We start from the raw sequence: 27,117 nt of genomic DNA, 5'->3' as shown, positions 1-27,117 counted from the left end.
TTTGGAAATGATAAGAGAACAGAATTTAAGCATCTCTGTCTCACTTTTAAAAATATGAATTTATTTATTGAGATTATAATATAATTACATCATTTCTCCCTTCCTTTTTCCTGCCTGTAAACTCTCCCCATGGCTACCCCTCCTTAAGCTTCTTCAAATTCATGGTTTCTTTTTCATTATTGTTGTAACATATATCTATGCATTTGTATATACATATATTCCTGAACACATAAATACTACCTGCTCAGTTTACTTTTGGTTATTTATATCTATATTTTTAGTTGTCCTCATTTTGTGAATTAATGAAAAACTACACACTTTCCCCAATTTAAAAACTATAGTCTTTGCATGATTTATTTTACAAACAAGGCTATGAAAAGCTTTCTGTCCTTGCCAAAGGCAATGTACAGGACTATGGGTACTATAACTACATAATAAAAAGTAAAGGGTTGACAGAATGCTTTAAATGATAACTATATGGCAAACATTTCAACTCTACTGAAAACTACCTATGTAAACCCAAATGCTTACTTCATGTATATTTAATAGAATATAGCAATAATGACAACTTTACCTTGTCATGCGTGTCAGAGTTTGGATCAGACATGTTGATGAGAAAGTAAGATGGAGGGAAGTGGGAGACTTCTAATGATTAATATTGGGCTGGCAAGGTATTAATTGAGAAAATCTGGCTATCAGTGCTCTTTAAGTAATTCTGTTTTATTTCCTACACAACACATCTCTTTTAAAATGGCAATAAAATTTACGTGCTTAGGAAAGACTAGTAATTTTTGAATCATATCAAAAATTTTAAAAGCCTTTGAGTTCTGCTCTCCAGCAGGGAAATGGAAGGTGAACAAGTAAAAGCTGGTTTGTTGGAGCTACTGAACTAGGTCAGAAGCCACTTGAAACATGCATGTCACTTGTAGAATGTCATATTCTTTTATAATTTTCCTGTAGACAGCAAGTTTGAAATCTGATGTTTATTTTTCCTAGGATGGTAACCTAAATAATCTAAAGGTATAAATATGTTTAACTTTTTACCAATATGTAAATTATAAAACATTTTATATGTTTCATTTATAAAATATTTTATAACAATTAAATTTATTTGCTCTTTATGTAGAAGACATATGGAAACATTTTAATATATTTAAAAGTATGGTTAGTTTTGCTACTATTTTTATTTACTAAAATGATAAGAAAAAATTAAAATAATTGTAAATGAATTGACTCAAAATATGGAAAAGAATGAAAAATTGAAGTAATGGAAAAAGATTAATTTGTAAAAAAGATTTGTAAAAATATTCCTAATGGCAAATTAAACTTCAGTTAATAGGAGATGGTAAGAGTTGATTATTAGCTCTGACTTAGGTTTTCCTTCACTCATGAAATAATTGTTTAAAGATGCTAAGATCTGCATCTAATTTAAATATTATAATAATTTAAGAAAAAATAAAACATTTAGATATCTTTTCAAAATAGAGATATAAAGAAGAAATGTTTTCCTGTAAATTTATGCTTTTTATGAAGGTGAGAAACTGGAGAAAATATTGCCTTGGTAATCATTTACATTGCTAACAAATATAACAGCATTATGTAAGGTTGGATGCCAATGTCGATTTTCAAATATTTAAACTGTAAAATATAAGTTGGTGGACAAGGACAATGTGTACCAAATTATAAACTATTTTTCTTTAATGTCAGTTTCCTTAAATTATTATGTGACTATTATAAACAAGAAAAACAAACAGTAATCAAACAATTCTATTACTACTTTTGCCACACTTAAGAGCCTTATGTAGAAAAAGGTATCACATTTGTCTCCGTCTGCAGCTAGTTTACTAGAATTAAAAATATAACTTGCATGTGCTTATTAAATTGTTGTTAGTTTTAGATAATGTAAAATACAAACTAAAGAAAGCCAACTATATGCTTTTTTGAATAGTTTAATATTGGAGTTCTAGTAAATCCTCTATTGAGCTAACCAATCATTACAAGCATTGATCAATAGTGATATATAAAGAGGGAAATTAGTCACAGGGCTAGTGTTCGCTTCCATTGTCTATAGCAAGCTAACTAAGTTCTCCTGGGTTAGCTCCATACTTTCAAATTTTGAGCTAATTAACATTTTAAAACAAAGAAATAAGGATATTATTGTTAGGGCAAATTGTTTTCAGAAATTGACACAAAGTATCACATCACTGTGCATATATTATGAATTGACTTTCTTTTTTACACTATTCAAAATTTAAAGTATAAAGTTATTCAAAAATAATAAAAATGTTGGCATAGAACTACTGTATATTCAAGTGGCAAACATATAATAATTTTAATATTTTAAATCAGTAAGAAAATGGTAGTATGAATAGAACTCTCTATGAAAACATTATGTTTAGAGTTTTAAGAATGAAAATGAACATTAAAAACTTTTTAACAAAGACTACTTACTTTTCTAGTATGTATGGTAGAGTGGATACTAGTTTTAAAAAATAGGACCTAGAGACACTAAGTGGTTAAGAACACTTCCTGTTTTTTCGAAGAATTGAAGACCAGTTCCCAGAACCAAATTCTAATGGTTCACAACTGTAGGTAACTCAAGCTCCAGGAGATCTAAACGGTTCTATTCTTTGTGGTCACCCACACTCATGTATACATACCCACACAGAAATAGACATATACCTACAATTAAAAAATTATTAAAAAATAAATCTTTAAAAAATATATTGTATTTATAAAAATGAGTCTTAGCATAGTAGCCACTAGAGAGATGCTAATCAAGTCTCCCTCCCTGGTAGTGAAAGACGAAACTACTTGTGTAGACTACAAATGCTGGAAGAAGAATGGGTCTCAGTTTTCAATTCCCATTATCTTTCTATCACTATAATTTCATTTGTTACATAAGTGAAATGTAGCTGGAATTGTAAGTATGGGAGCCTCAGATCAGTGCAAGAAATTTAACAGTATCCCCCAAAGTGAGGCCTGTCTGTGGCAAGTATCATGATAAGCACTGACGTTTTGGGGTCAGGACAAATGATTTTTGTTAACACAGAAATGATATGGTGCAAGCTACTTATGACAACTAAGCCATAAATAATCAAGCAGTTTCACATCTTCCTACGGAAAGATCTAGAAACATGATCTGGATCATAGTGTAATAGGTATTTCACAGCACAGAGGCAGAATATAATCTAGAGGGCATGACTGACCAAGATAAAAATCCAGAGAGTTGAAAAAATTAAGAGGTAGTCCTCCTGAGGATAATAATGACAACAAAAAATACTCAAGACATCTAATGAAATTGAGAGAAAAATAAAATCCCATCCATATTTGCCAACTTATAGAAAGACACTGGGACCTACTTTATAGGGCTTCTAGTGTAACCTATTCTCTATCTGTGATCTCAGATGCAGTGCTATTTCAGTAATAATATGCAGTCGTAGTGGTTTGAAAACGAATGAGGATTATGTGTGGCCTTTTTGGAGTAAGTGTGTCACTAAGGCTGGATTTGAAGTTTCAAAAAGCCCTAACTAGTCCCTAACTCTCTCTGTCTCTGTGTCTCTCTCTTCCTCCCTCCGCCCCTCCCCACCCTCTCTCCCCCCACCCCCCTCCCTGCTTGACAATCAGGATGCAGCTCTCAGCTACTTATCCAGCACCTGCCTACCTGCTGCCATATACTCCTGGCTATTGCCCATTATAATAATGGCTTTTTATAAGAGTTGCCTTGGTCATGGTGTCTGTTCATAGGATTGGTACACTGTTTGAGAAAGTAATGAAGCACTCTAGTATCAAAGAAAACATTTGAGAGGAAGTCCATAAGCTAACTCACATTGCAATAATCTCTATTCCCTGAGGTGTTAAGCATCTTTAAAAAATGATATGTTTTCATTGTTCAAGAAGAGCATTAGAGAGACTGTGCATACCTTCCAACACAGTAGAAGCATCATATGAAGGGAATTAACAATTGAAGGGGTTAGGGCAAGAAGCAGTCAGTGGAATCTCTAAAGACAGCTTGAGAACACACTGTCCCAGGCTTTAAAATAAAGACCTTTAGCAGAGAAATTCTACTGATTTAAAAAAAAATCATATATCCATAATGAGAATTCATGTGAAATATATCTTTTCTTATCATATTTTGTAGTCACACTAGCAATTTTCTTACCATTGTACTAAACTGTGCAACCACAGTTCTATATTGTGGGTAATTGTTCTAGCTATTATCAGATTGATTGTTAGCCATTTGGAGTATGTTTGCTTTGAGTTACTATGTGAAGAGCAAAGAGAAGATACATTAAAATTTCAGAAACATAAATACTATTTCTGTTGATTTGGGGACGATAAAAAAATATATAAAATGTACATTTAGAAAAAATACATATTTATATACAGTTCATATTGAATTTATATCAGGTATTGTATAATATGCATATATTAAATATACTGTGAACAATGTATTTTTCATTTTTTATTAGATATTTTCTTTATTTACATTTCAAACGCTATCCCGAAAGTTCCCTATACCCTCCCCGCACCCTACTCCCTTACCCACCCACTCCCACTTCTTGGCCCTGGCATTCCCCTGTACTGGGGCATATAAAGTTTGCAAGACCTAGGGGGCCTCTCTTCCCAATGATGGCCAACTAGGCCATCTTCTGCTACATATGCANCTAGAGACACGAGCTCTGGGGGTACTGGTTAGTTCATATTGTTGTTCCATCTATAGGGTTGCAGACCCCTTCAGCACCTTGGGTTCTTTCTCTAGCTCCTCCATTGGGGGCCCTGTGTTCCATCCTATAGATGACTGTGAGCATCCAGTTATGTNTTTGCCAGGCACTGGCATAGCCTCATAGGAGACAGCTATATCAGGGTCCCTTCAGCGAATTTTTGCTGGCATATGCAATAATGTCTGGGTTTGGTGGCTGATGATGGGATGGAACCCTGGGTGGGGTAGTCTCTGGATAGTCCATCCTTTCATCTTAGCTCCAAACTTTGTCTCTGCAACTCCTTTCATGGATATATTGTTCCCTATTCTAAGGAGGAATGAAGTATCCACATATTGGTCTTCCTTCGTCTTGGTTTTCTTGTGTGAACAAAGTATTTTTAATATGTAAAGGTTAAAATTGTATCTTTCACTTTTTGTCAAATGACATTTTGATTTTAATTTTTTCATTGACATATTTAGGGTATACTATTTTGAAGAAATCATAAATTTTATATCTTACAGTGATCATTCTCCATTCCAAGGAAGCTTTTAGGTTTCATGTTTTTGAACTAAATCTATTTAGAAAAAGTAAATAATCTAGTAAGCTTATATTTACACATTTTTAAACTTTGGTAAATAGGCTGATTTAATCTCTACTGTTAGTGTTGGTCACAAATGAAGGGAAATTATTGGAAATTGCTTTGCTTTTAAAGAAAGATATCAAAAAAAATCGGTATTCAATAGCTGTATATTAACCAAAAATATTAAGAAGTAAGTAAATGTAAAATTATTCACAAACATTTTCCACTTGTAACAAACAAACAAAACCCCAGTTCTTAGCATTATTTTGTTGTCTTCTGTTCCTTATATACAAACCAAGAGTGTCATACACAGGCACAGTTGGTCACAATGCCCTTGTAGTCTATGAATTCATTATTATTGTTTTATTTTATGACTAGATAGTTCATATACACTGCTGAATTTTACCTAAAATGTAGGAACTTCATATCCCATCTTTGTTTTTCTTCTTATTATTAAGATGATAATGATGTCACTTTTTTAAATTTAAGAAATTTGTACTATCCACTCTACAACATTCTTAACAACAAAATATAGTCATACAAAAGTTAACTAAGGTATAAACATGCAAAAGGAGAACTCTCCCTGCGATCATAAAACGATGTTATTTTCTGTTCAGCAGTTCATGTTACTGCTGTTCATGCTAATTAATTAAAGGAGCTGTTGCAGTAATGTGCAAACAGGGAATCTGAGAAACTGCGAGGGCTTTTAGGTCTCCAAGTGAAGTTAAGTCAATCTGGGCATGGGCAATCAAATGTAATGAAATCACTTGTCAGTGCTAAGCTTGCAAAAACTGTGAAGTTTGACTGGGGAGTAAAAGGATTATAATTAGATTTCCAATAGGATAATAACTAAATGGCAGAATGCAGTAAAGAGAAAATATTACTTTGTTAGCTAATGGTACTGCTGTTCGGTTTTAGTTTTTATCAGCTCACTTGTAGTTGTGCTAATTTAATTTGCTTTTATCAGCAAAAATGTACCACACAAATGCCACTTAAAGGTCATTTGCAAAAATCATTGATCTGAAGGTACACTTAATGACACCTGGTATGTTTATTTTATGTGAAGCAGAGATTGGCTGATAAGATGGTTGATGTGCTGTCTTACAGGTCCCCAGCTGAGTTAGAGGAATTTGAATTGGACCACAATGTGTGCCTTTGAAAAATTCTGCTCCTGAGGTTGTGGACATAATCACCATAGTGAGTACACTGTTGACCACTTGAAAACCTTGAGGTGGAGACATAATCATAGACTTCTGAAATGCGAAATTATTTTAATTAAGGGTGTCTATGTGTGTTGTCTTTTTTTTTTTTTTGGTCAAACAACATTCAAAGCACATTAAAAAGGAAACAAATCATAAGCCTCCTAAAAGATATCATAATCCAGAGTAGTTTATCTGTATTCAAATTTATGTGGGCATATGATAAAACTGGTTATGACTGTTTTGCTTCTAAGAGTGGTGGTACAACATTTTGCCAAGTACCTTTTATATCTTCTTAAGATGATGTCACAGTGGAACTAATTGAATTTGAAAGAAAGAGCACTAGGTTAATGATAGATTTCTATCCAGCAGAGCTATCGACAATAGGAAGAGAAAGGACATCAATAAAGCCTGAACTATATCCTGTGATTCAGAAGTATTTTGGCAATGGCGTTGTATTGGCATGCATGAATTGATTCTCACAAACAAAGAAAGGAAGGAATTATTCAACCTACCAAAGTGAGCAAGATAGGGAGGTGAAAAATATTTAAACAGCTCAAGGTAAATAAAATTGAAAATAGAGCATATTAAAACAACTGTTAGCAAGAATAGAAAAATAATAGCTAAGCTTGTATTTCATGTTTTCAGGCATTATGTGTTTTCTGAAGAATATGAAGATAAAATACATCTTTCAATTATGAATATTTAAAATGATAGGTTAATGATAAGTGTTTATGTAATTATTAGACTCATGTTATTTTCTGAACCATAATTATAATTAATTATGGTCATATTTTCAGATATCTATTCCTCTGACAATACAAATTATTTTTGCTAACAAAAAACTTTTGATTTTGAAGCATCTTACTATGTAGTTCTGGATGCCTTGTAACTCAAAATATAAAGTAGGCTGATGTGGAAATCACAGATACCCACCTAACTTTATCTCCTGCATGCTAGAATTAAAGATGTATGCCACTACATATGCTCTAAAATTTTCTTTTTGATTTGTGATTCTACTATCGTTTTAACATAAGACATTCAATTTAGTTTTCCAAAAAGTAATGACAGGAATTTTATTGCATACTGTGCTTAAATGTTGAACAAAAACAGGGGGAAATGTCTACTTTCCACTGTTTTCCACATTATTATAAATGTCATGGGATGCAATAGTTTAAAAGTTTATATTCAAGCAAGAAACTGGAAACAACCTAGATGTCCCTCACTGAAGAGTGGATAAAAAAAAAACATGTTTCATTTACACAATAGAGTACGATTTAGCTATTAAAATGAAGACATCATGAATTTTATAGGCAAAATGGATGGAATTAGAAAATATCATCCTGAGTGAGATAATCCAGACCCAGAAAGACACACATGGTATATACTCAGTTATAAGTGGACATTAGTCATAAAGTATAGGATAACCATGCTACAATCCACAGACCCAAAGAAACTAAGTACTAAGGATGGCCCAAGGGAAGATCAGAGAATATCCCTCAGAAGGGGAAAGAAAATAGTCATTGGAGATGGATGCAGGAGGGAGGAACTGGGTAGCAGATGGGGTAAGGAGGAGAACAGGGATGGGGATCAGATGTGGGGAGATGGGGACAGGAGAGGGCTGGAGGTGAGAACAGAAATTGGTGGGGGACTAGCTGGATACTTGGTATGAGGGATGCTCCTGGAAGTCTATGGCGGTGACTCTAACTGGGACTCCTATTAGTGGGAGATATGGAGATTGAAGTGACATCTCCTGTTGTCAGGTGGGCCTTCCCAAGGTGGGAGAAGGACATCAACCCACCCACAAAACCTTTAACCCAAATTTGTCCTGGAATCAAGATGTGCAGTGATAAAGATGGAACAAACATTGAGATAACAGCCAATCAATGTCTAGCGCAACTTGAGACCCATCCCATGTGAGAGAATCAACCCTTCATATTATTAATGTTATTCTTCTATGCTTGAAGAGATTATGGAAGAGTAGGGGATGGAATTTAGCAAGCCAGAAGGGTAAAGACCCCACAAGAGTCAACAAACCTAAGCCCATGAGGTCTCACAGAGACACTGAACCACCAACCATAGAGCATTCAGGGGCTAGACCTAGCCCCCCACCAACACTTTTGTTTCAGATGTGCCGCTTGGATTTCATATGGGTCCCATTCCCACAGTTGGGACTAGGGGGTAGAGGACTGTCTCTGACTCTGAACTGTCTGGTGGGACTTCAGTGGGAGAGGATTTGCTTAGTCCTGCTGTGACTGGATATCCCAGGGTTGGGTCATACCCAAATGAAGATTCCCCTTTCTCTGAAGAGGAGGAGGTAATGGGGGGAGGGATTTGTAAGAGTGGGACTGGGAGGAAGGAGACAGAGAGGGCTTTGATCTGGATATTGAGTGAATAAATAAATAATAAAATTCTATATTCAATAAAAATTATTAAATTACTATATTTTATCATGTATTTACAATATTGACCATATATACTAAGCAAACAATTTTATTTTTTATTTTGGAAATCATCAATTTTCTTGTATAAAAATAAACTACCTTGCTACTTAAATAATATTGCATCTGACTCGGTAACTTTTAAAGAACTTAGTAAGAATATGTTCAGGGAAAACCAAAATTATGCTTCTCTAGACACAAATTAATATGCAAAAGTTATTAAGTTAATATGGGATAAATATGTAATTTTATTCATGTGATAACATTGATCACACTTGAAATATATATATATATGTGTATGAATATAATTTGTTATGTGAAAATAAAAGAAATTTATGATAACTGAACATTCATTTATCTTGGAGTTGAGAAAAATATTATTTCTATCAATTAAAGGCATCATATAAATAAACTATAATGACTTGTATGAGGATATGGGAATAAATTGTAATGTAGGTAAAATCTACTGGTACTGTGTTTAGATTTTCCTTTCAGTTCCAACACTAATCTCATATTCCATTCAAATTAGGGGCACAGCCAAACCTTGGGCTTTTTAATGATTGTGCCTGTATTTGCGTATTATTGTTTGAGAAGTGAGCAAATAAATACTTCAGGCTATTAGTCATGCATATAGCAGGAACCTTAGTTACCAGGCTCACTAATAGTGGCACTTTATGAATTTAGCTGTGGTAAATGAACTGTTTAAACAGTTTATCCTAATATAATTCACTTTGCATATATATCCTTTAAATTGTGGGAGGAAGGCAAGCTGGCAACAAAAAGGCCTAAGAAACATTCCAAAAACTTTTGAACAAGTTCAGCATGTATGTTTTTCACAATTAATGAGAGTAATTTATTAAGCTCTTAAGAAGCCTCAATATTAAGCATTATCAGATGGTCCATGTTATCTGATGTTTTTGGATTTATAAAAAGACTTTAAGAACTATTGAAATATCAGCTTTTAAATTTTATGAAGCTGCTCAGTTAGCACATGGTTATTTCCTTTCTGTTGCCTTCATATGGATGCAAACTAAAAGCAGAAAAGCATCCATTTATTAACCTTTCAGTGAACAAAATATTAGTATCTTTCTTCGTATTAGAAAGTTTGGAAAACTATCTTAAATATATATTTTTAGTATATTCAGTTTTAATTTTATACAATAAATGTGAATATAAATACAATTTATAGAAAAATAAAGAAATAAAATCTATGATAGTATTGCATAGGAAACTCTCCACTGATTAAATGCTATTCTTACTTTTCAAGGCTTGTGCAGACTGATAGAATGTTATATTGACACTATTCATCCATTTAATTATGGTGAATTTTCTACAATATTGTGAAAGATATACCTATTTATGTAAGTCATGCAAGTTGGAAATTACAAGTCATCCTCCTATTTCTATATTTATAAGTTTTCTAAAATCACTATCAAAATTTGAGGATTAATAATAATGTCCAGAAGACCTTTTAAATACCCATAGTTTGTGATTATTCTACATTTGCCCTTTACAAACACTAAAGAAGTGAAGTCTATAAGTCACATGCACAGCATGTTTACAAAAGATTTCTTACATATTTCTCCACTTTTAGAAAGTGAATAACATGTAAAGATATATTCTTTTAGTAGCTAAACAGGAAAAAAAATCTTTGCTCACATTGTATGTATGAAATAGCTAATTGCATTATTAGGAGTTTTCAAAGTCTTATCATATAACATATATGTTTTTCTCTAATAAAGTTCACTATAGATTGCTTCTTAGGTCAGAGTGTGAAAAGCTGACAATTTTAAGGGTGTGAAATCTGGCAATGTAGGAACTTTTTCATGCTCTGCCCTGCCTCCATGCATCACCCATTACGCACTTATAGGAAGGAGAGTGATGTCTGTAGTACCTTGCATAGCAGCACTGTCATGCGGCGTTCCACTGTTTTCTATTTCAATATCTGGAATTCCAGAATCTGAAAGAATTGAGATTCAAAATTAAGGTACAAATCTGTGTTTCCTGATTCCATCTAAAGAAAAATTGCCAATATTTTGGTATTACACATAACACACGATTCTGAGCAAAATTTTATTTTTCTGGTCTGCAAACCTCTCTCACTCTCTAAATTATTTCTTATATTCTTTCTTTATATTATAATAATTAAATCCTCTATGACCTCTCTTTAAATACTCAATATTCAGTCTCTTTTTCCTTAATTGTTGGTATATTATGTGAGTGTGTTATGTGCTTATGTGTGTATACATACTTATATATATCACATACACACACATTTCTAAACACATAAATACTGTTAAATTTCCCTATTTCTTTTCTTTTCCTTTGGAATTTCTATTGTTAATGTAAAAGGGAAGTTCATATACTATAAGTGAATTATATAGTTAAGAACATATATGCAGGTACATGGTATATATGTTTTTTTCATCATTTGATAAACTAAAGATGTATTCTAGGAAAATAACTGTCTATATAAAATAAGAAAACAAAACCTCTACAAAGATTCAGTTAACATGTTCTGATGATAAAATGACAAAATATGACAGATACAAGTAAGAAAACTGAAGTTATACATCATTATGATATATTTTCCTCTCATAAGATATGATAGTGAAAGCCGGGCGTGGTGGCACACACCTTTAATCCCAGCACTCGGGAGACCGAGGCAGGCGGATTGGATTTCGGAGTTCGAGGCCGGCCTGGTCTACAAAGTGAGTTCCAGGACAGCCAGGGCTACACAGAGAAACCCTGTCTGGAAAAAAAAAAAAAAAAACCAAAAAAAAAAAAAAGATATGATAGTGAGTGATACTGGTTTATGCTAAGTGCAAGTAAAACCACTATGCACATGGTAATTTATAGTTTTATATGAGTGGAGGAAAAAAATGTGTTATGCATGTGCTCAGATAATTTACATAAGCTAGTGATTATGTTGGAAACAGGTTGTATTGGGAGGGCTTACTTGAAAATTCACTTCAGAGCCCGGCCTGGTGGCCTTCAATCGCAGCACTCAGGAGGCAGAGGCAGGCAGATTTCTGAGTTCCAGGACAGCCTGGTTTACAAAGTGAGTTCCAGTACAGCCAGGGCTACACAGAGAAACCCTGTCTCGAAAGAAAGAAAGAAAGAAAGAAAGAAAGAAAGAAAGAAAGAAAGAAAGAAAGAAAGAAAGAAAGAAAGAAAGAAAGAAAGAAAGAAAGAAATTCACTTCACACTGTCTGAATCAACTGAAACAATCTTAGGTGATTACAAGCTTAAAATAAAACTAGAAAACTTTTGAATTATTACATCCAATAGAGTGCTAATTTTCGATATAAAAAGAACTCAAGAAGGTAGACTACAGAGAATCAAATAACCCTATTTAAAAATGGGGCACAGAGCTAAACAAAGAACTCTCAACTGAGGAATATTGAATGGCCGAAAAGCACCTAAAGAAATATTCAACATCCTTAGTCATCAGGTAAATGCAAATCAAAACAACCCTGAGATTCCACCTCATACCAGTTAGAATGGNTAAGATTAAAAACTCAGGTGACAGCAGATGCTGGTGAGGATGTGGAGAAAGAGGAAAACTCCTCCATTGCTGGTGGGATTGCAAACTGGTACAATCACTCTGGAAATCAATCTGGCGGTTCCTCAGAAAATTGGACAGTACTACATGAGGACCCATCTATACCACTCCTGGGCATATACCCAAAAGATTCTCCAACATACAATAAGAACACATGCTCCACTATGTTCATAGCAGCCTTATTTATAATAGCCAGAAGCTGGAAAGAACCCAGATGTCCCTCAGCAGAGGAATGGATACAGAAACTGTGGTACATTTACACAATGGAGTACTACTCAGCTATTAAAACAATGAATTTATGAAATTCTTGGGTATATGGATGCATCTGGAGGATCTCATTCTTAGTGAGGTAACCCAATCACAAAAGATCACACATGGTATGCACTCACTGATAAGTGGGTATTAGCCAAAAGTTCGGAATACCCACAATACAACTCACAGACTATATGAAGCTCAAGAAGGAAGAGCAAAACATGGATGCTTCAGTCTTTCTTAGAATGTGGAACAAAATACTCATGAGAGGTAGAGGGTGGGAGGGGCTTGGGAGGAAGAGAGGAGTGTGAAGGGTAAAAGGGGGCAGGATCAGGTATGTGAGGAGACCAGGATGATATACAGAGGAATAAATGTATTAATTTATAAAAATAATTTATTTAGAATAACTTTTCAAACCGATTCTCCCTGAGAATTATTCAGAGAAAGGACTATCTTTGTTAGATTAATGACCTAAAATACTTGACAGAAAATTTTTATACTCCTTGAGAAAACGTCTCCCTCCCTCCCTCCCTCTCTCTCTCTCTCTCTCTCTCTCTCTCTCTCTCTCTCTCTCTCTCTCACACACACACACACACACACACACACACTCTACAGGTTTTCTTTTTTTTTCTTCACAAATAAAAGTCCTAATTGATTGTCCTAATTGATTAGACATTACCTTTCAACATTCTCAGACCGCTGTCACCAGATGTAGCTTGTTTAAGTGCCTGCTCCACTTGCTCGCGGCGCTTTGATTCAAATTCCAAGGCTTCCTGAAGTTTTCTCTTAGCTTTTTTCTCCTTTTTCAGACGCTTTTGCATTGTACCTAAAACATGGAGAAGTAGTTTGCAAATGTATGCTTAATACATTACTACTGCTGAGTTTGATGAGTGATGTAGCAGAGAAGTCATAAATATATCAGTTCATGTATGATTAGCTTCCTTTGGTCTCAGCTTTGTTGACTGTAGTTGAATAACTTATTTTTTTTCATATTTCTAAAATGTATGCTCTCTAATACAAATATATTTAATTTCAACAAATGATTCTGAAACAATAGGAATATCTTCCAAGACAAATTTTATGTTATGACTTAATACTTAAAATTATTATGTTAGTGATTTTTACTGAACAGGAGGCATCCTTTGGTTTTTGGTGACAAGTGCAGTTTCTGGATTTTCTTTCTGATTTGTACCACTGCCTTCATACTTCAACCTGACTACTTACTTTTAGGCTTTGTGAGTCCTCCATAAGAAGGGGAATGAGGCAATAGAAAGAAACTGAAGTCAGCATTAGGTATTTTGTTCCTCTTTAGTGTTGTGTGGAGAATGTAAAGATGTGGGAATTTTATAAAAGCAAATTTGAAAGTTTTGTGAGGTATTCAAGAGAATTAATCCAGCTTATATACTATACTGTGTATACTTGAACTTACACTGTTAAAAATAATTCAACTTTGAACAATTCAGTGTTTTTCTAACTTCTCATCTTTTGTCTCCATAAAGTTCTCTTATGATAACTTAATCTGCAATAATACCATATGTAATGAGAGCAAGCAATCCATTTGGAATCTTTTGCTTGCTCTCAGTCTCATATCAATCTTAATCAGAGGACCATGGACTTGCTGTAAGACTGTGTCTAGTAGTAATATAAGAATCAGCATCCTTGTCACAGCAACATGACTACCTAAACATGACCTGAATGAGGACAACATGAGTAGATATGCTGAAGTGGATGGGGGGAAAGCCTCCAAGGCTTCAAATAAGTATGAAATTAAAGAAAGCTTAAAGTTATTCAGTGCCTTAAAACAAACATACCAAAAAGTAACAAGATATGGGCTGGAAGGCTATATTTAGGAATATATATGTATACACCTATACTTATATGCATATGATAACAATTAAGGAAGAAAGAGCCCATGTCTTAGAAGGAAAGTCAGGAGGGTTATATGGGAGGCTTTAGAGAAATATTGTAATTATACTCTCAAAACTGAAGTTGAAAAAATTACCACATCATTAACATGAACTATGCAAAAAAAAAAAGAAACCACATTTTTCCCTCACTTAGCTTCTGATATTTTCCATTGTTTACAAGGTAAAATCCAAGTTCATCATTTACACAGTTAAAACTTTTCCTCATAATGTCACTTCTACTTCCATCCTTTTGTATAGTCTTTCACCATACAATTTGATATACTCAAAACCACTCAAAAATAAAAATGTATTCACTCATCTGTGAATGAAGTTTTTGTTGTTATTGTTTCCCTGACTAATGCACAATACTTAAAATGACTGCTGGCATTTCCTTTTAACTTTTGACTATTGATTCTCTAGGGCTCAGACTTCAGAGGATATGCTTTTAACACTGTATAACTTTAATAAGCTAAACTAACTAATCATGTTCATTCAAATCATATTTGATTACTTACTTTGCTTTGAAATTTTCTGGATGTGTTAGGCTTACACAATGTAAATCCCTCAAGGAGAGAAACTAAGGTTTATTTATAATTCCAGAATACAGCTCTCTGCTTCAGGAAAGGTAAATATTTTTTATGTAAGACCAAGTGACAATATGTATACCCATATATATTTTGTTGGAATATAAAAGGACAATAATAATGTATGTTTTCAAATATGTAAATGGCTTAAATACAATTTTTATTCATTATCATTTAGGGAATAATTTCTTACTACTGTGTGACTTAGTCACTAGTATTTGTTTTTAGTTATTCACTTTTAGCAGTTATCAGCTATCCCTGGAAGTGTTTCTATTAGCAAGAAAATGAGTTGCTACATAATATTCACAATTTAATTGAACTTGTTCAACTTACTTCTGCTTTGAAGCTCAACTGCAAGTTGTCGCTCCAGGTTTTCTCTAATTTCTCTTTCTCTGAAGAGCTCTATTCGCAGTTCCTTCTTTTCCTGCTGAATCTGCTTCTCCTGGATACGAGCATTATCCAAAGCCACTTTTAGTAGACCCTGTCAAAGTACAGCAAATGGCACCCAGTTCATCTTATCTGTTTTAAATTCTCAAATAGGAAATAATTCATGTAGGTGCTAATGTTTTGTATTACATTTATTTTGTTTATAGAAATATTGTTGACCTGAATGTTGGTCAACAGAGTCTCCACAGAAGATAGACTATCAGCAAAAATGAATGGTCCAGTGAATCCAGGGGGCAATGCCTGTCCAGGAGCCAACTGGATCTTGTCCAAGGGTGACTTCATGATTGGGATTTGAGCTGGTACTTCTTCTGTAAATATAAAATTAATGTCAGAAGGTTCACAAATTAACAACTCAAATGTTTTATCAAGTCATTTGTAACAGACATACATAACACTTTTCTAAGTCATGGGTACTCAAATGATGTCGTATTTGTAAACTAGAGAATCAGATTGCCACCAATATATGTATATGTTGGCATCTGTTCTTTCAGATATGTTTCCCTGTGTATGAATCGTCTTACCTACTCATTGTCATTATTTTTAATAACTTCATCGATGTATAATTTACATAAAATAAATTAATATATTAATATAATATTAATTTTAAATAACTTCATATAGTTTTTTTAATCATACAAACAAATGCATTTCAGAATACCTAAATTTATCCACATATTCTTCATAAATGTTTGCAAATAGTCATCAATCTAAAATCTCAAAATACATGTGTGGCTATTTTTTCCATCATTGCTTGGTAAGACTTCTTGGAGTGAATATACTAACTTGAATTTAGATCTTATCTACATGCTCAGAATTTGGGCATTTTCAGTGTTAATTTCAATTTTGAAGCTTATTTATTGTGTGTGTGTGTGTGTGTGTGTATATATATATAGTTTATTCTGTATCTGGGAATGGGAACACTTTATATGATATCAAATAAAATTTCCTAGGGAGATAATCGTGAGATGCAAGTAAACTCAAATACTAATATTTCAATACTCATACATAGATGACTTGTAACAGTTAAGTTAATCTATTCATTATAGTTTCTGAATTTCAGTAATGTAATAGCAAAAACTTTAAAATATATATTTAACTGTCATCTCTTGGAGTCCTGCTCTTTTCTGAAGAGAAAACTGAGGGGGCGAGGACCTTAGGGAGTGAGGAGGTAGCAAAGAGCTGGGATGAGTGGAAGAAGGGGCAACTGTGGTCAGGATATGGGAGAAGAATCTCTTTTCCAGGTATATAAAAATCAACTGTAATGACATAATAAAATTCAAAAATGTTCCTCAAGTTTATGAAAATATAACATGAAAATAAAAAATAAAATTTTCAATTACTTTAATTCTAATATAAAAAGAAGTTTTAAAGATTTCAATAACCAAAACTGTTATTAATACAATTTTTGACAGAAAGTTATAAATATTATTTCCTCAAAGAGTATGTTAAAAAAACACTAAAAGGATCATTTTGATCACAGTTACATGCTGTGTATTTTCCTTTTCTTTTTAAATTATTACTTTATTATTTTATGTATATGAGCACACTGTAGCTGTCTTCAGACACATATCAAGAAGATATCAGATCCCATTACAGATGGTTGTGAGCCACCATGTGGTTGCAGGGAATTGAACTCAGGACCTCTGGAAGTTAAGAGCAGTCAGTGCTCTTAACTGCTGAGCTATCTCTCACACTGCATATATTCTACAGAAACTTTTAGCTGTGTTCTCATAGCATTTAATTATTTCAACATGAGCCATTAAAATTAACCTAAATCTCCTTACAGATTTTTTAATACAGGGTTTAGCTATGCAACTCAGGATGGTCTTCCCACTTCTGTCTCATGTGTGTTGAAGACTTGTGTTACTGTAGGCATGCACAAACGTGCCCAACAAACTTAAACTCCTTATTGAATCTCAATTTCTCCCTCTATCTACTTGTCTTACTTCTTTCCCTTCCCCTTTCTCTCCCCTCCTAGTCTCTTCCATCCTCTAATGGTAGGTATGAAATTCATAAACAATTATTCAGGTAGTAATCAGCAAAGTATGAATGATGTAAATTTCATTTATAAACAATTTTTCATTTCAAATATTGTCTAAGAAAAATAAAATGCCTAAACCTTGAAACCAAGTAAACATCACTAATGATTTTAAATAAACTTCACAACGAGGTAAGAAATGCTTTTCTTTCTTTGTTAACTATATATTCATCTTGCCCATGTGGGCACAATGAGAGGAAAAACTTCACAAGTATTATACAATATGTACGGCGATTAGAGAAGTGCTACATCTTTACATTAGTGATTACAAATCAAAGTGCAAATTTATTTATGCCACATTCATTTTTTCAGAATCAATTGCTACAAACAAAACATTGACTTCTTGCTGATTGAGACAATATAAAATTCCCTGAATAAATGTTTTTGTCAGTGATAGAATTTACAATTAATGGATTTCTTGTCATATATCACTCAATACAAACAGATAACCTCAGAAGTGAGTATTCAAGAGGCATTCTTTATGAAAAGAAAAGTGATATATTCAGCATGCATAAAACAAAATTATAAGTATGTTAAAATCACTAGAAGTCTATTTGAAGATGAAAGAAATACCATTAAATTGGCTGAAAGGAAAATTGCTATTGATTATGAAGACAGGTTGTCTGGTCTATAGTTTGTAATGTTACTGTACAGTAGATTGAAGTTTCAAAATAGTATTACCCTTCTTTAAAGAGATAGACACAGCTGAATTAGGTGCTGCTTGCTGCAGTGAAGATCAAATGCAAAAAGAATCATATTTCATCAGACCTAGTCAACTCCAGGAAAATAAATAGAAATATAAGAGGTATGCAGGCAATGATTCATTTTGATAATCTGGCCCAAGAGAGACACATAGAGACAGCACACAGATCTAAGCTTCTACCGAAAGACAAATAGGACACAGAGGGTGGGAACTGGGATGACAGTGTAGCAGAGGTCACATCGATTTTCAGCAGCAGTTTTCACACAGATGAGATAACCCTGGACTCTATTTGGACCATTGTTCATATCCTACCTGTCCCATGAGCAATAAATTTTCTGGTCCTAGAAAAAGGGCAGTAAAGAAGAAGGATTCTACTTATGGCTTCTTATGATTAAGTTTCTGGGCTAACCAAACATGCTTTTCAGATCAAGGTCACAATGCATGTTAAGGTCTGTAATAGCCAAAATCTAGTAGAAGTATATTATGTTTTAGTATATGTGAGTGAAAACTGTCAAACTGTTCTTTGTGAATTTTTAAAAATTCAATCATATGTTAAAAGAATGCCTTGGGTATTGGTTTCAGTAAATAATAATCTTTAATGTCTGAATGGCATCTACATTTGAATAAATACACTCTTGTATAGAAATTTACTAGGTGAGCTTAAATAATCCTAATTGGCAGTGAAATTAAAAACAGATAAGCGCTGGAAACATAGAATGGCATTTAAGATAATCTCTCTGTAAGTCCTAGAAAGGGTTGGGATTGAGTATTTTCATTTAAAAGGACTGCCTTCAAAATGTATAGATTAAAAAGAAAAAAAAAACCTTTATCAGCACACATAACAAAGTGATAAAAACTGAAAGCATAAAGACAGGACAACAGTTTCTAGTCAAGGACATGGGTAAACTCTCCATTTATTGAAGCAAAGTGGAGACTGCTTTTATTGAGCCTGTTTGTTAAACCTGCAATACTTTGAAATAGCACTTGGGAATCACCTTAGAGAAAAAGCTCTTTATTTTAATTTCTTCTCTAGAATCCAGATGAATAGATGTAAAAGTTGACAAGAAAGTTATTTGTAGAATAAAAAGAATATATGGTAAATGCTCAGAATGGAAACATCCCATTGAAAATTAAAGTCAAGGCTGCTACAGCTGTTTTATATGCCAGCAATGTTTATTCTCTCTGTCTTTCATGTAGTTACGCCTTTCCTCTGGGATTTGAGAATTGTGACACAGGAATAGAAACTGAACACAGCTGACTCACTGAGCACTGGAAAAATGCAGATACCTACCAGGTCATCAGTTTTATTCCTTAACAAATAAATTATACTCCATTATTTGATTTGAGAGCTTTTCCCTAAATACAGCGATCCCTCGGGACTCTCCTTTGTCGATATCATTAGTGTTACAATCAGCACAAGCAAGACACCTGCTTCCCTTTTCCAAACTGGAGAACAATAACAACAAAGTGACCAACTGCTGTGTAATGATGTGACCTGCATGAATATAAAGAGGTATTCATAATCTCTGCTGAACCATGACTCAAGTGTTGCATTATTGAATGGGGAAGAAAAAAATTGATCTCAAAATTGTGACATTTCTTTATGTATAACAAATAAAATATTTCAGACATGTGAAAACAGGAAGAAGCAAAGGAACGAAGGGCTAGCAGTCCATGAAACAGAGATGTAATATCTGTATAAACCAGGTACATTTTAGATCCTTAGATTAGAAAATTGGCCTTCCAAACAAGGAATTAGAAATAAACCCTCTTGCAGATAAAGCAATATGGCAAGAACAGATATTATGCCTAATGTTAAGTATCAGAAAAAAATAATTATGATCATCAGTCCTTGCTATTAAAGAGCCAACATATTATTTTGGAATGAAAAGAGTGTATGTTACAAGTGAAAATTGAGTATGAACCTAGCACTGTCATGAAGAGGGGGAGGGGGAGAGGAGAGATTGGTATTGTGAGGCAAGCATGAGAAAAACCCATGTCTGATCTAACAGAAAAGAGTTCACACTTTCTGTCCTTAGAATTCTGCTTCACAGTATATTAGGTGTGGAAACATAAAAATATTCCTTGTGCATATTGGTATTGTAAAACATTGGCAAAATGGTGAAAATACAGCTTTCTTTATCTTCTTCCTCCTTTTCCTTATCAGGGTTGTGAGGTGCACTGCAAAGTTTCTTATAAAATAAGATTTTCATATAATATAATTTGAAGATAAATATATCCAAAAATGTTCTGTGGAAGACCCTTTTACTAAATCCATAATTAGTATATTATCCAAAATTCAAATTTCAGAGGGTGAGTCGATTTCCTTCTTCATTGATTAAATGAATTAGAACAGGACCATTTGAAGCCTTTAAAATACTACATTGATTGTTACAATTGTACAAAATTTAAAATATCCTAATGTATACTCTAAATATGTATAGTAATTATGTGTCAGGTAAAATTTTTAAAAATATAATTCTAAACATTAACATATGTTACATACTGAGATAGGGAAAAAGTACATACAGAAGAAACAAAGATTGGGGAACTAAAGTGATCTAGGCTTACAAACTACACAGATTTGAACCTTACCTTTATCATGTAAAAGACTATGAGAAATCTGTGTGTGTCTCAGTCACCTCAACTGTAATGTTAGGAGATAGTACTGGTTGCCTACTATAATTGTTTTCCAGGCTAATGAAATCCTGTTTATAAATTTTTGACCAATACATGATTCTAAATAAATGAAATGTGATTTTTTTTAAAAAAGAGAAATAACCATTGAATATTTCCAAAAGTAGTAGTGGAGAACACATTAAGTCATTTGGCCATCTTCAGATCTACAACTTGTTTCACATCCTATATACAAATAAATTTTCTAGAATATGACTACATGAGACTGCCTTTGTTTCATCTTCCACTGTGAATGGTTGAACATGCATAGTTCAGTGTTCTTTAACCAGGGTCATTTTGCATCCCAGAAGGTATTTGGCAACAATTTTTGGAGACAAGAGAGTGGAGAGTACAGGAGCATACTATTGTCATCTAGTCATAGAGACCAAGGATACATAGAAGTGACTCATAAAGCATAGTGGACAACACTTTCATATCCACACATACATCATCCCAAATAAAGTGTTATTTAAGAGGGGGAATGAATAAAATTCCATGTGACAAAATGTCAGAATGGAAGCCATTTCTTTATATGAAAATTAAAAATAAACAATAATTATGTGGCCAAACATGAATACTGGTTGAGAATTAATCTTCTAGAATTATACGGGGAAAATTCAATGAATGAGAGTTATAAACATCTTCTTTTCTTCCTCAAATATCTACTAAAGTTTAATAATCTTCATAGAAAAAATAATGTCAAATTGATGAGGTAGCACTATCTAAGTCCTTTACAAAGTAGGTTTTGGGATGATTATGTATTTAATTTATGGTAGTAGCCTTCATTCTTTGATCAACATTACCTTGCATGTTAAAGGTATTGTTGACACTCTACTTAATGTTGCAAAATAATCCCTTTATCACCATCTCCTTAATATTTTTTTCCTTTGGATACTGTTTGTTGTTACTTATCATACTGTGAATTTATGTGATTTTTATTCTTCTCTAACCAAAATATAGTGTTTATGAGACTAGAGCTGCTGTAGCTTTTATTTATTATTATTATTCTGAATTATTATTGTTATTTTATAGTAATATTAACATAGCTTCCTTTAGTATGTAGAGACTAATATGTGCACTGGTTATCTTAAAGCCATCATTAGTTCAAATCCACTCAAAAAATATTTGTTTATAAATATGTAAGTTGAAAAGTGCTTTGTAGATATGTGGACAGAGGAAGCAAGACAGGATAGACATGAAGTGCGTCTGGTCTAATATGTCCTTTTCCCAAAAGACAATTATTATATAACTATAGTGACAGTTGGAATTTTGAAAAAGAGCTTTTGTTAAGTGTCAGAATGTTTAACATACATTTATTTAACTTATACAACATATTTCTCTCTTTGAATAACAACCAAGTAGAATATGAAGTAAAATATTTTCCTGGCCCACAAATGTACTTTCTCGATGTTTCTTAGATTATATGTTATTATTTCATAAATAAGGAAAATCTGAAAAATTTGTTTCAAACACCTATAGATTTTATAAAGCCTAGAGAAAAACATATAAGTTACATAACATAAGGAAGTTTCAAATAAAGGCTGGGAATTGAACTTTCAGGAATGGCACACATATTTATATAATCAAGAAGATAGCAGATTAAAGATATTTAAGTTCCTTTTCCAAAAAACAAAATGCTCTGACATGTGTAAAATATTGCAGAGGAGGCTATTTCATGACTGAAGAAGTAAAACTATAATGACCTACATCATAAGCTGAAAAAAATGAGGCAGAATTAGACTGAAGATACAGTAAGGTACAAATAGTCATTTTTAAAAAATATATTTAGGCTAGATGATGAGCAGGATAAGTACCCTATCTGTTAATTGACCTTACTAGTTATATTGTTGTGCTATTCTTGCTTATGTGTAAAATGGCCTAGGGCTGCAATCTAGACTTGCTTTTAGCCTTAATGGGAGTTCAGTAATCTGTCTGCCTATCGAAGCTGTAAAGCAGGTTTTATATTTTGCATCTCTACCAGAGATGTTCAGTCATTTCCTCAACTAGGGAAAAAATGCCTGGTTCTTAAGGAACCACAAAGACATACACCAAATAATTTAAAAATAACAAGAATAAACCTAAAAAGTGATTCATATTTTCCCATACACAACTGTCTTTTTTAACTATTTGTATTTTAGGTTTGAATATATAAATAAAATGATAATTAACTTTGAGAAGGAATTGTTAATGCTTCAAGAAATTGTACAAAATTAAAAAGACACACATTAGCAAACACATAGAAAATATATGTTAATTGTACAATAAATGTAAAATGAACTAATTTGTAACGCAGAATTATAAAAGTGAACAGTAAAATAGCAGTACACAAATAAAGGAAATGTTTTCTTTATCAAACAAATGATCATTCAGTAACTGAAATAAGAGTTCTATAGATTCATTGCTAGATGTTATTTACTTTTATCTAGGAGTGAAGAGACCATTTTGAGAGAGAGGTTTTATTTATTTATTTATTATTGGATATTTTCTTTATTTACATTTCAAATGCTATCCCAAAAATTCCCTATACCCTCCCCTGCCCTGCTCCCCTTCCCACTCACTCCCACTTCTTGGCCTTGGAGTTCCCCTGTACTAGGGCATATAAAGTTTGCAAGACCAAGGGGCCTCTCTTCCCAATGATGGCTGACTAGACCATCTTCTGCTATATATGCAGCTAGAGACATGAGATAAGGGGGTACTGGTTAGTTCATATTGTTGTTCCACCTAAAAACCAAAGTCAATTTAAACCCAGGAAGAAATTAGTACATGTAAAACTTAGGAGAAACAATTCATTCAATGAACAAATTACCATTTGTTGCCTCTTATAAATACATAAGGAGAAAGGAAAAGTGATTTTTAATTTTTATAAATGTTTACCTGTAGTTTTGCAGTTACATATCAGTATATACACACATGATTATTATTTTACCATAGTATCAGTAACTTTAAAAAAATGGACTTTTTCTCTTTGTGTTCCTATTTGCAGAACTAGAAGCACTACTTCAGAGTGTACATGGAAGATTTTAATGAAAACTCCCAGGTTGGGCACTTACTATGGAAATTAGGATATAGTAATCCCTCAGTATTGATAGAATTTGAAGCTTTGCTAACCTCCTCTAGAGAGGATGTTCAAGAAGACTTGTATCGTATAGGCACTGATTACAGGACTTGCCTATGAAGTCTCAATATCTACTAAATTGAGTGCATATATTCACTAACATAACGACAACTCATTGAAGTTTTAGATCATTGTGTTTCATTATCCTCATAAGACAAAAACATGTAATTTTAAAATAATGTCTTTCAGATGACCACATAAGCAGATGGATGATTTTAAAGTCATAGTAGTTGATCTGTATTTTCCATTAAACTTTATTTAGATTGTGTTTTCCTGTTCAAGGAGACTTCCAAGTTTGATATAAGATTATTTCCATTAAGAATGTAGGAAACATACCTTAATTTTTTTTTCTTGGCATATGTGGACATATTAATGCTGAAATTCCTTTACTCACGATTTGTTACAAATATTTATGGGTCCATATGGAACAACAAATGCTGAAGCAAAGATAATGCAGACATATTTTATATTCACTAAAACCTTTTACTTGAGTTCTTTTTTCCTCATCTTCAATGAGAAGGGCATTATTTTGAAAGAAAACTCTTAAATGTTCAGCGAATATAAAAGGTGCAATTATTATTAAGTCCTGTCTGTGCAGAGAGTATAGAATTCATGGTTCATTAGCCTATAAGCATAATCCTACTTAATTTTAATATATTTTAAAGCATACTTGATATATTTCAAAATCTGAAACAAAGGTAAAACTGGACAGAGTGCACACCCATAATTCCTTCACATGTAAAGATACTGGTAGTACCACATAGGAAGACCTATGGGGCCTGTCTGCATTCAGTTGAAAATTTGTCTCAGAAAAAGAAATGGTTCACTGTGGAAATAGAATAGACATCACAAGTGAATTGGAAGAGGTGGTGTCTGATTAGGGGTGGGTGGTTATAGAACAGGAGAAAGACAACTTAAATGGAGGAGGGTGCATCTTTAGAATGAGTTAGAAAACTAGTGCACCAGAAACCTGATGTGGCCATCTCTTGTAATCAGACAAGGCTTATAGAAGAGGGATTTGGGTACCAACTGAGTCACAAAAACTTCAACCCACAACTTGCAGACAGGCTCAATGTCCCCACTGCTTAACTAGGGTTACCCCCATATATTCCTGTTAGTTTCTGGTGCACTAGTTTTCTAACTCATTCTAAAGATGCACCCTCCTCCATTTAAGCTGTCTGCAAGATGTAATGGGGTAAAGATAGCACAGATATTGCTGGAATGGCAAAATAATTACTGTTCCAGCATGAGATCCATGTCATGAGAATAATCCCTTCGCAAACTCTGACTGGAGTGCCAGTACATAGAGGCTGGGTAGCCCCAAGACCTGGGATAGAAAATGATTTCTAATGATATTCTGTTATACCCATAGGTTGGCGCCAAGTATAAATGTCATCAGAGAAGCTACACACAGCAACTGGTGGAAACTGATGCAGAGCCCCACAGGCAAACGCAAGGCAGTTCTCGGTAATACTACTGACAACAGGGATGAAGGATTATAGGAGCCAGAGAGGTCAAGAACTCCAAAAGAAAACCCCTAGAATCAACCAACATGGGCTCAGAGGGTGTAACACCCACTCCAGTGAAGTCTGTGTGACAGGCCTAAAAGCCTGGAAGCAGTCCCGAGGTAAAGAGTTTCACCCAAACTTAGCCTCCAGGAACCCAGGCATTCCCATAGCATGTATGCTCCAAACCTGTACCACTGTTAGTCAGGTGTATGGATCTGTGTGTTTTCTTTCAGTGTTATTTTATTATAAGTGCCTTTAAGGATTGATTTTGACATATAGATAAGTGAGATTAGCCTCCACCAGTGTTCCAAAGTCCTAGGAAGTCCTTGAGCCAACCCTGATCTTCAAATTCAGTAAGAATGTTACCTATTCAGTAACATTCAAATTTACCTCTAGTAGAGACAGTGAAAGTAACTGGCATTACAATTTACTTGAATAGAGCTAGAAAGCCCAGGGCTAGTCTACATAGTAATTACTTAGAACAATAGAGTCACTCCCATACACAGGAATTTACAATGGCCTAGCAAGAAGGTGGGTTGTAGTTTTAGGAAGAACTGATGTATTATTCATGAAAGGGTTAGTAGAATGGAATTCCCCTGGTGCATGTTTTTCACTAGGCCCAGAGGAAAAGCATAATCAGGTATTTACTAAAGGACCCCTGGTGGTGGGTTTAACAATAGACTTGCATTGCATCAGACCATTCACCTGGCTCCTGTGTTTAGCTGATCTTAATTAAGAGTTGGTCCTATCTCAATTGTAAATACTGCCTGCTCCCCCCCTCCCCCAGCTTTTTATGTATGCATTTTCTTTGTTTTGTGTAAAGAACCATTATGCATCAGTGTACCTTGGTGTATGTATTTGACTAGCTTTTTTTCTTTTTTATTTCAGTATTATAAGTCCAGTGCTTGCTTTTGAGAAATTACATTCAGATACCACACTCCCTTGTGTCTGTGTCTGTTTGTCACCCTTTTCGCCGACTCCTGCCCACCTGTACAGGAACCCTGATTTCTCCCTTGGATTGAGGGGGGCCGATTAAGGCCAATCAGTGGCAATAGGGTCCCACAGAGACTGAACCAACAATCAAACCTAGGACCTCTCCATATATGTTGCACTTATGTAACTTGATCTTCTTGTGGAACTTCTAACAGTGGGAGGGGCTGTGTGTCTCTGTTTTAGGAACACTTTCCTTCTACTGAGTTGCCTTGTCCAGCATCTGTAAGAGTGGCATGCCATGTTTGGTTGATATCCATCAAAGGCCTGCCCTTTTCTGAATAGAAAGGGAAGAGGAGTGGATTGGGAGTAGGAGTGGGTGGGAGAGACTGAAATGAGAGAAGAAGGTAGGGGAAATTGTGGTCAGTTGTGGTCAGAGTGTGAGAGAGAGTGTGAGAGAGAGAGAGAG

The 27,117-nt window shown here is 33.9% G+C and overlaps 1 protein-coding gene across 3 annotated transcripts in view; it reads right to left on the bottom strand.

Moving 5' to 3' along the window:
- Window positions 1–27,117, bottom strand: part of Dach2 (dachshund family transcription factor 2) — a 476,923-nt gene that overhangs the window by 6,521 nt on the left and 443,285 nt on the right. For 2 of the 3 annotated variants that reach the window (XM_021187660.1, XM_021187661.1), the window contains 4 exons: window positions 15,838–15,986; window positions 15,565–15,712; window positions 13,420–13,566; window positions 10,818–10,883 (listed from right to left, as the gene is read on the bottom strand). In XM_021187660.1, coding sequence (XP_021043319.1) covers window positions 10,818–10,883; window positions 13,420–13,566; window positions 15,565–15,712; window positions 15,838–15,986 — 510 coding nt within the window. Of the gene's footprint in view, window positions 1–10,817; window positions 10,884–13,419; window positions 13,567–15,564; window positions 15,713–15,807; window positions 15,987–27,117 lie in introns of all 3 variants that reach the window. The other variant, XM_029534190.1, reaches the window with a different exon arrangement.

Source organism: Mus pahari, chromosome X (assembly GCF_900095145.1).
Source record: "Mus pahari chromosome X, PAHARI_EIJ_v1.1, whole genome shotgun sequence".
Classification (NCBI taxonomy): domain Eukaryota; kingdom Metazoa; phylum Chordata; class Mammalia; order Rodentia; family Muridae; genus Mus; species Mus pahari.
The sequence above is the reverse complement of the archived record's forward strand: the minus strand, read 5'-3'. Positions and strand labels throughout refer to the sequence as shown.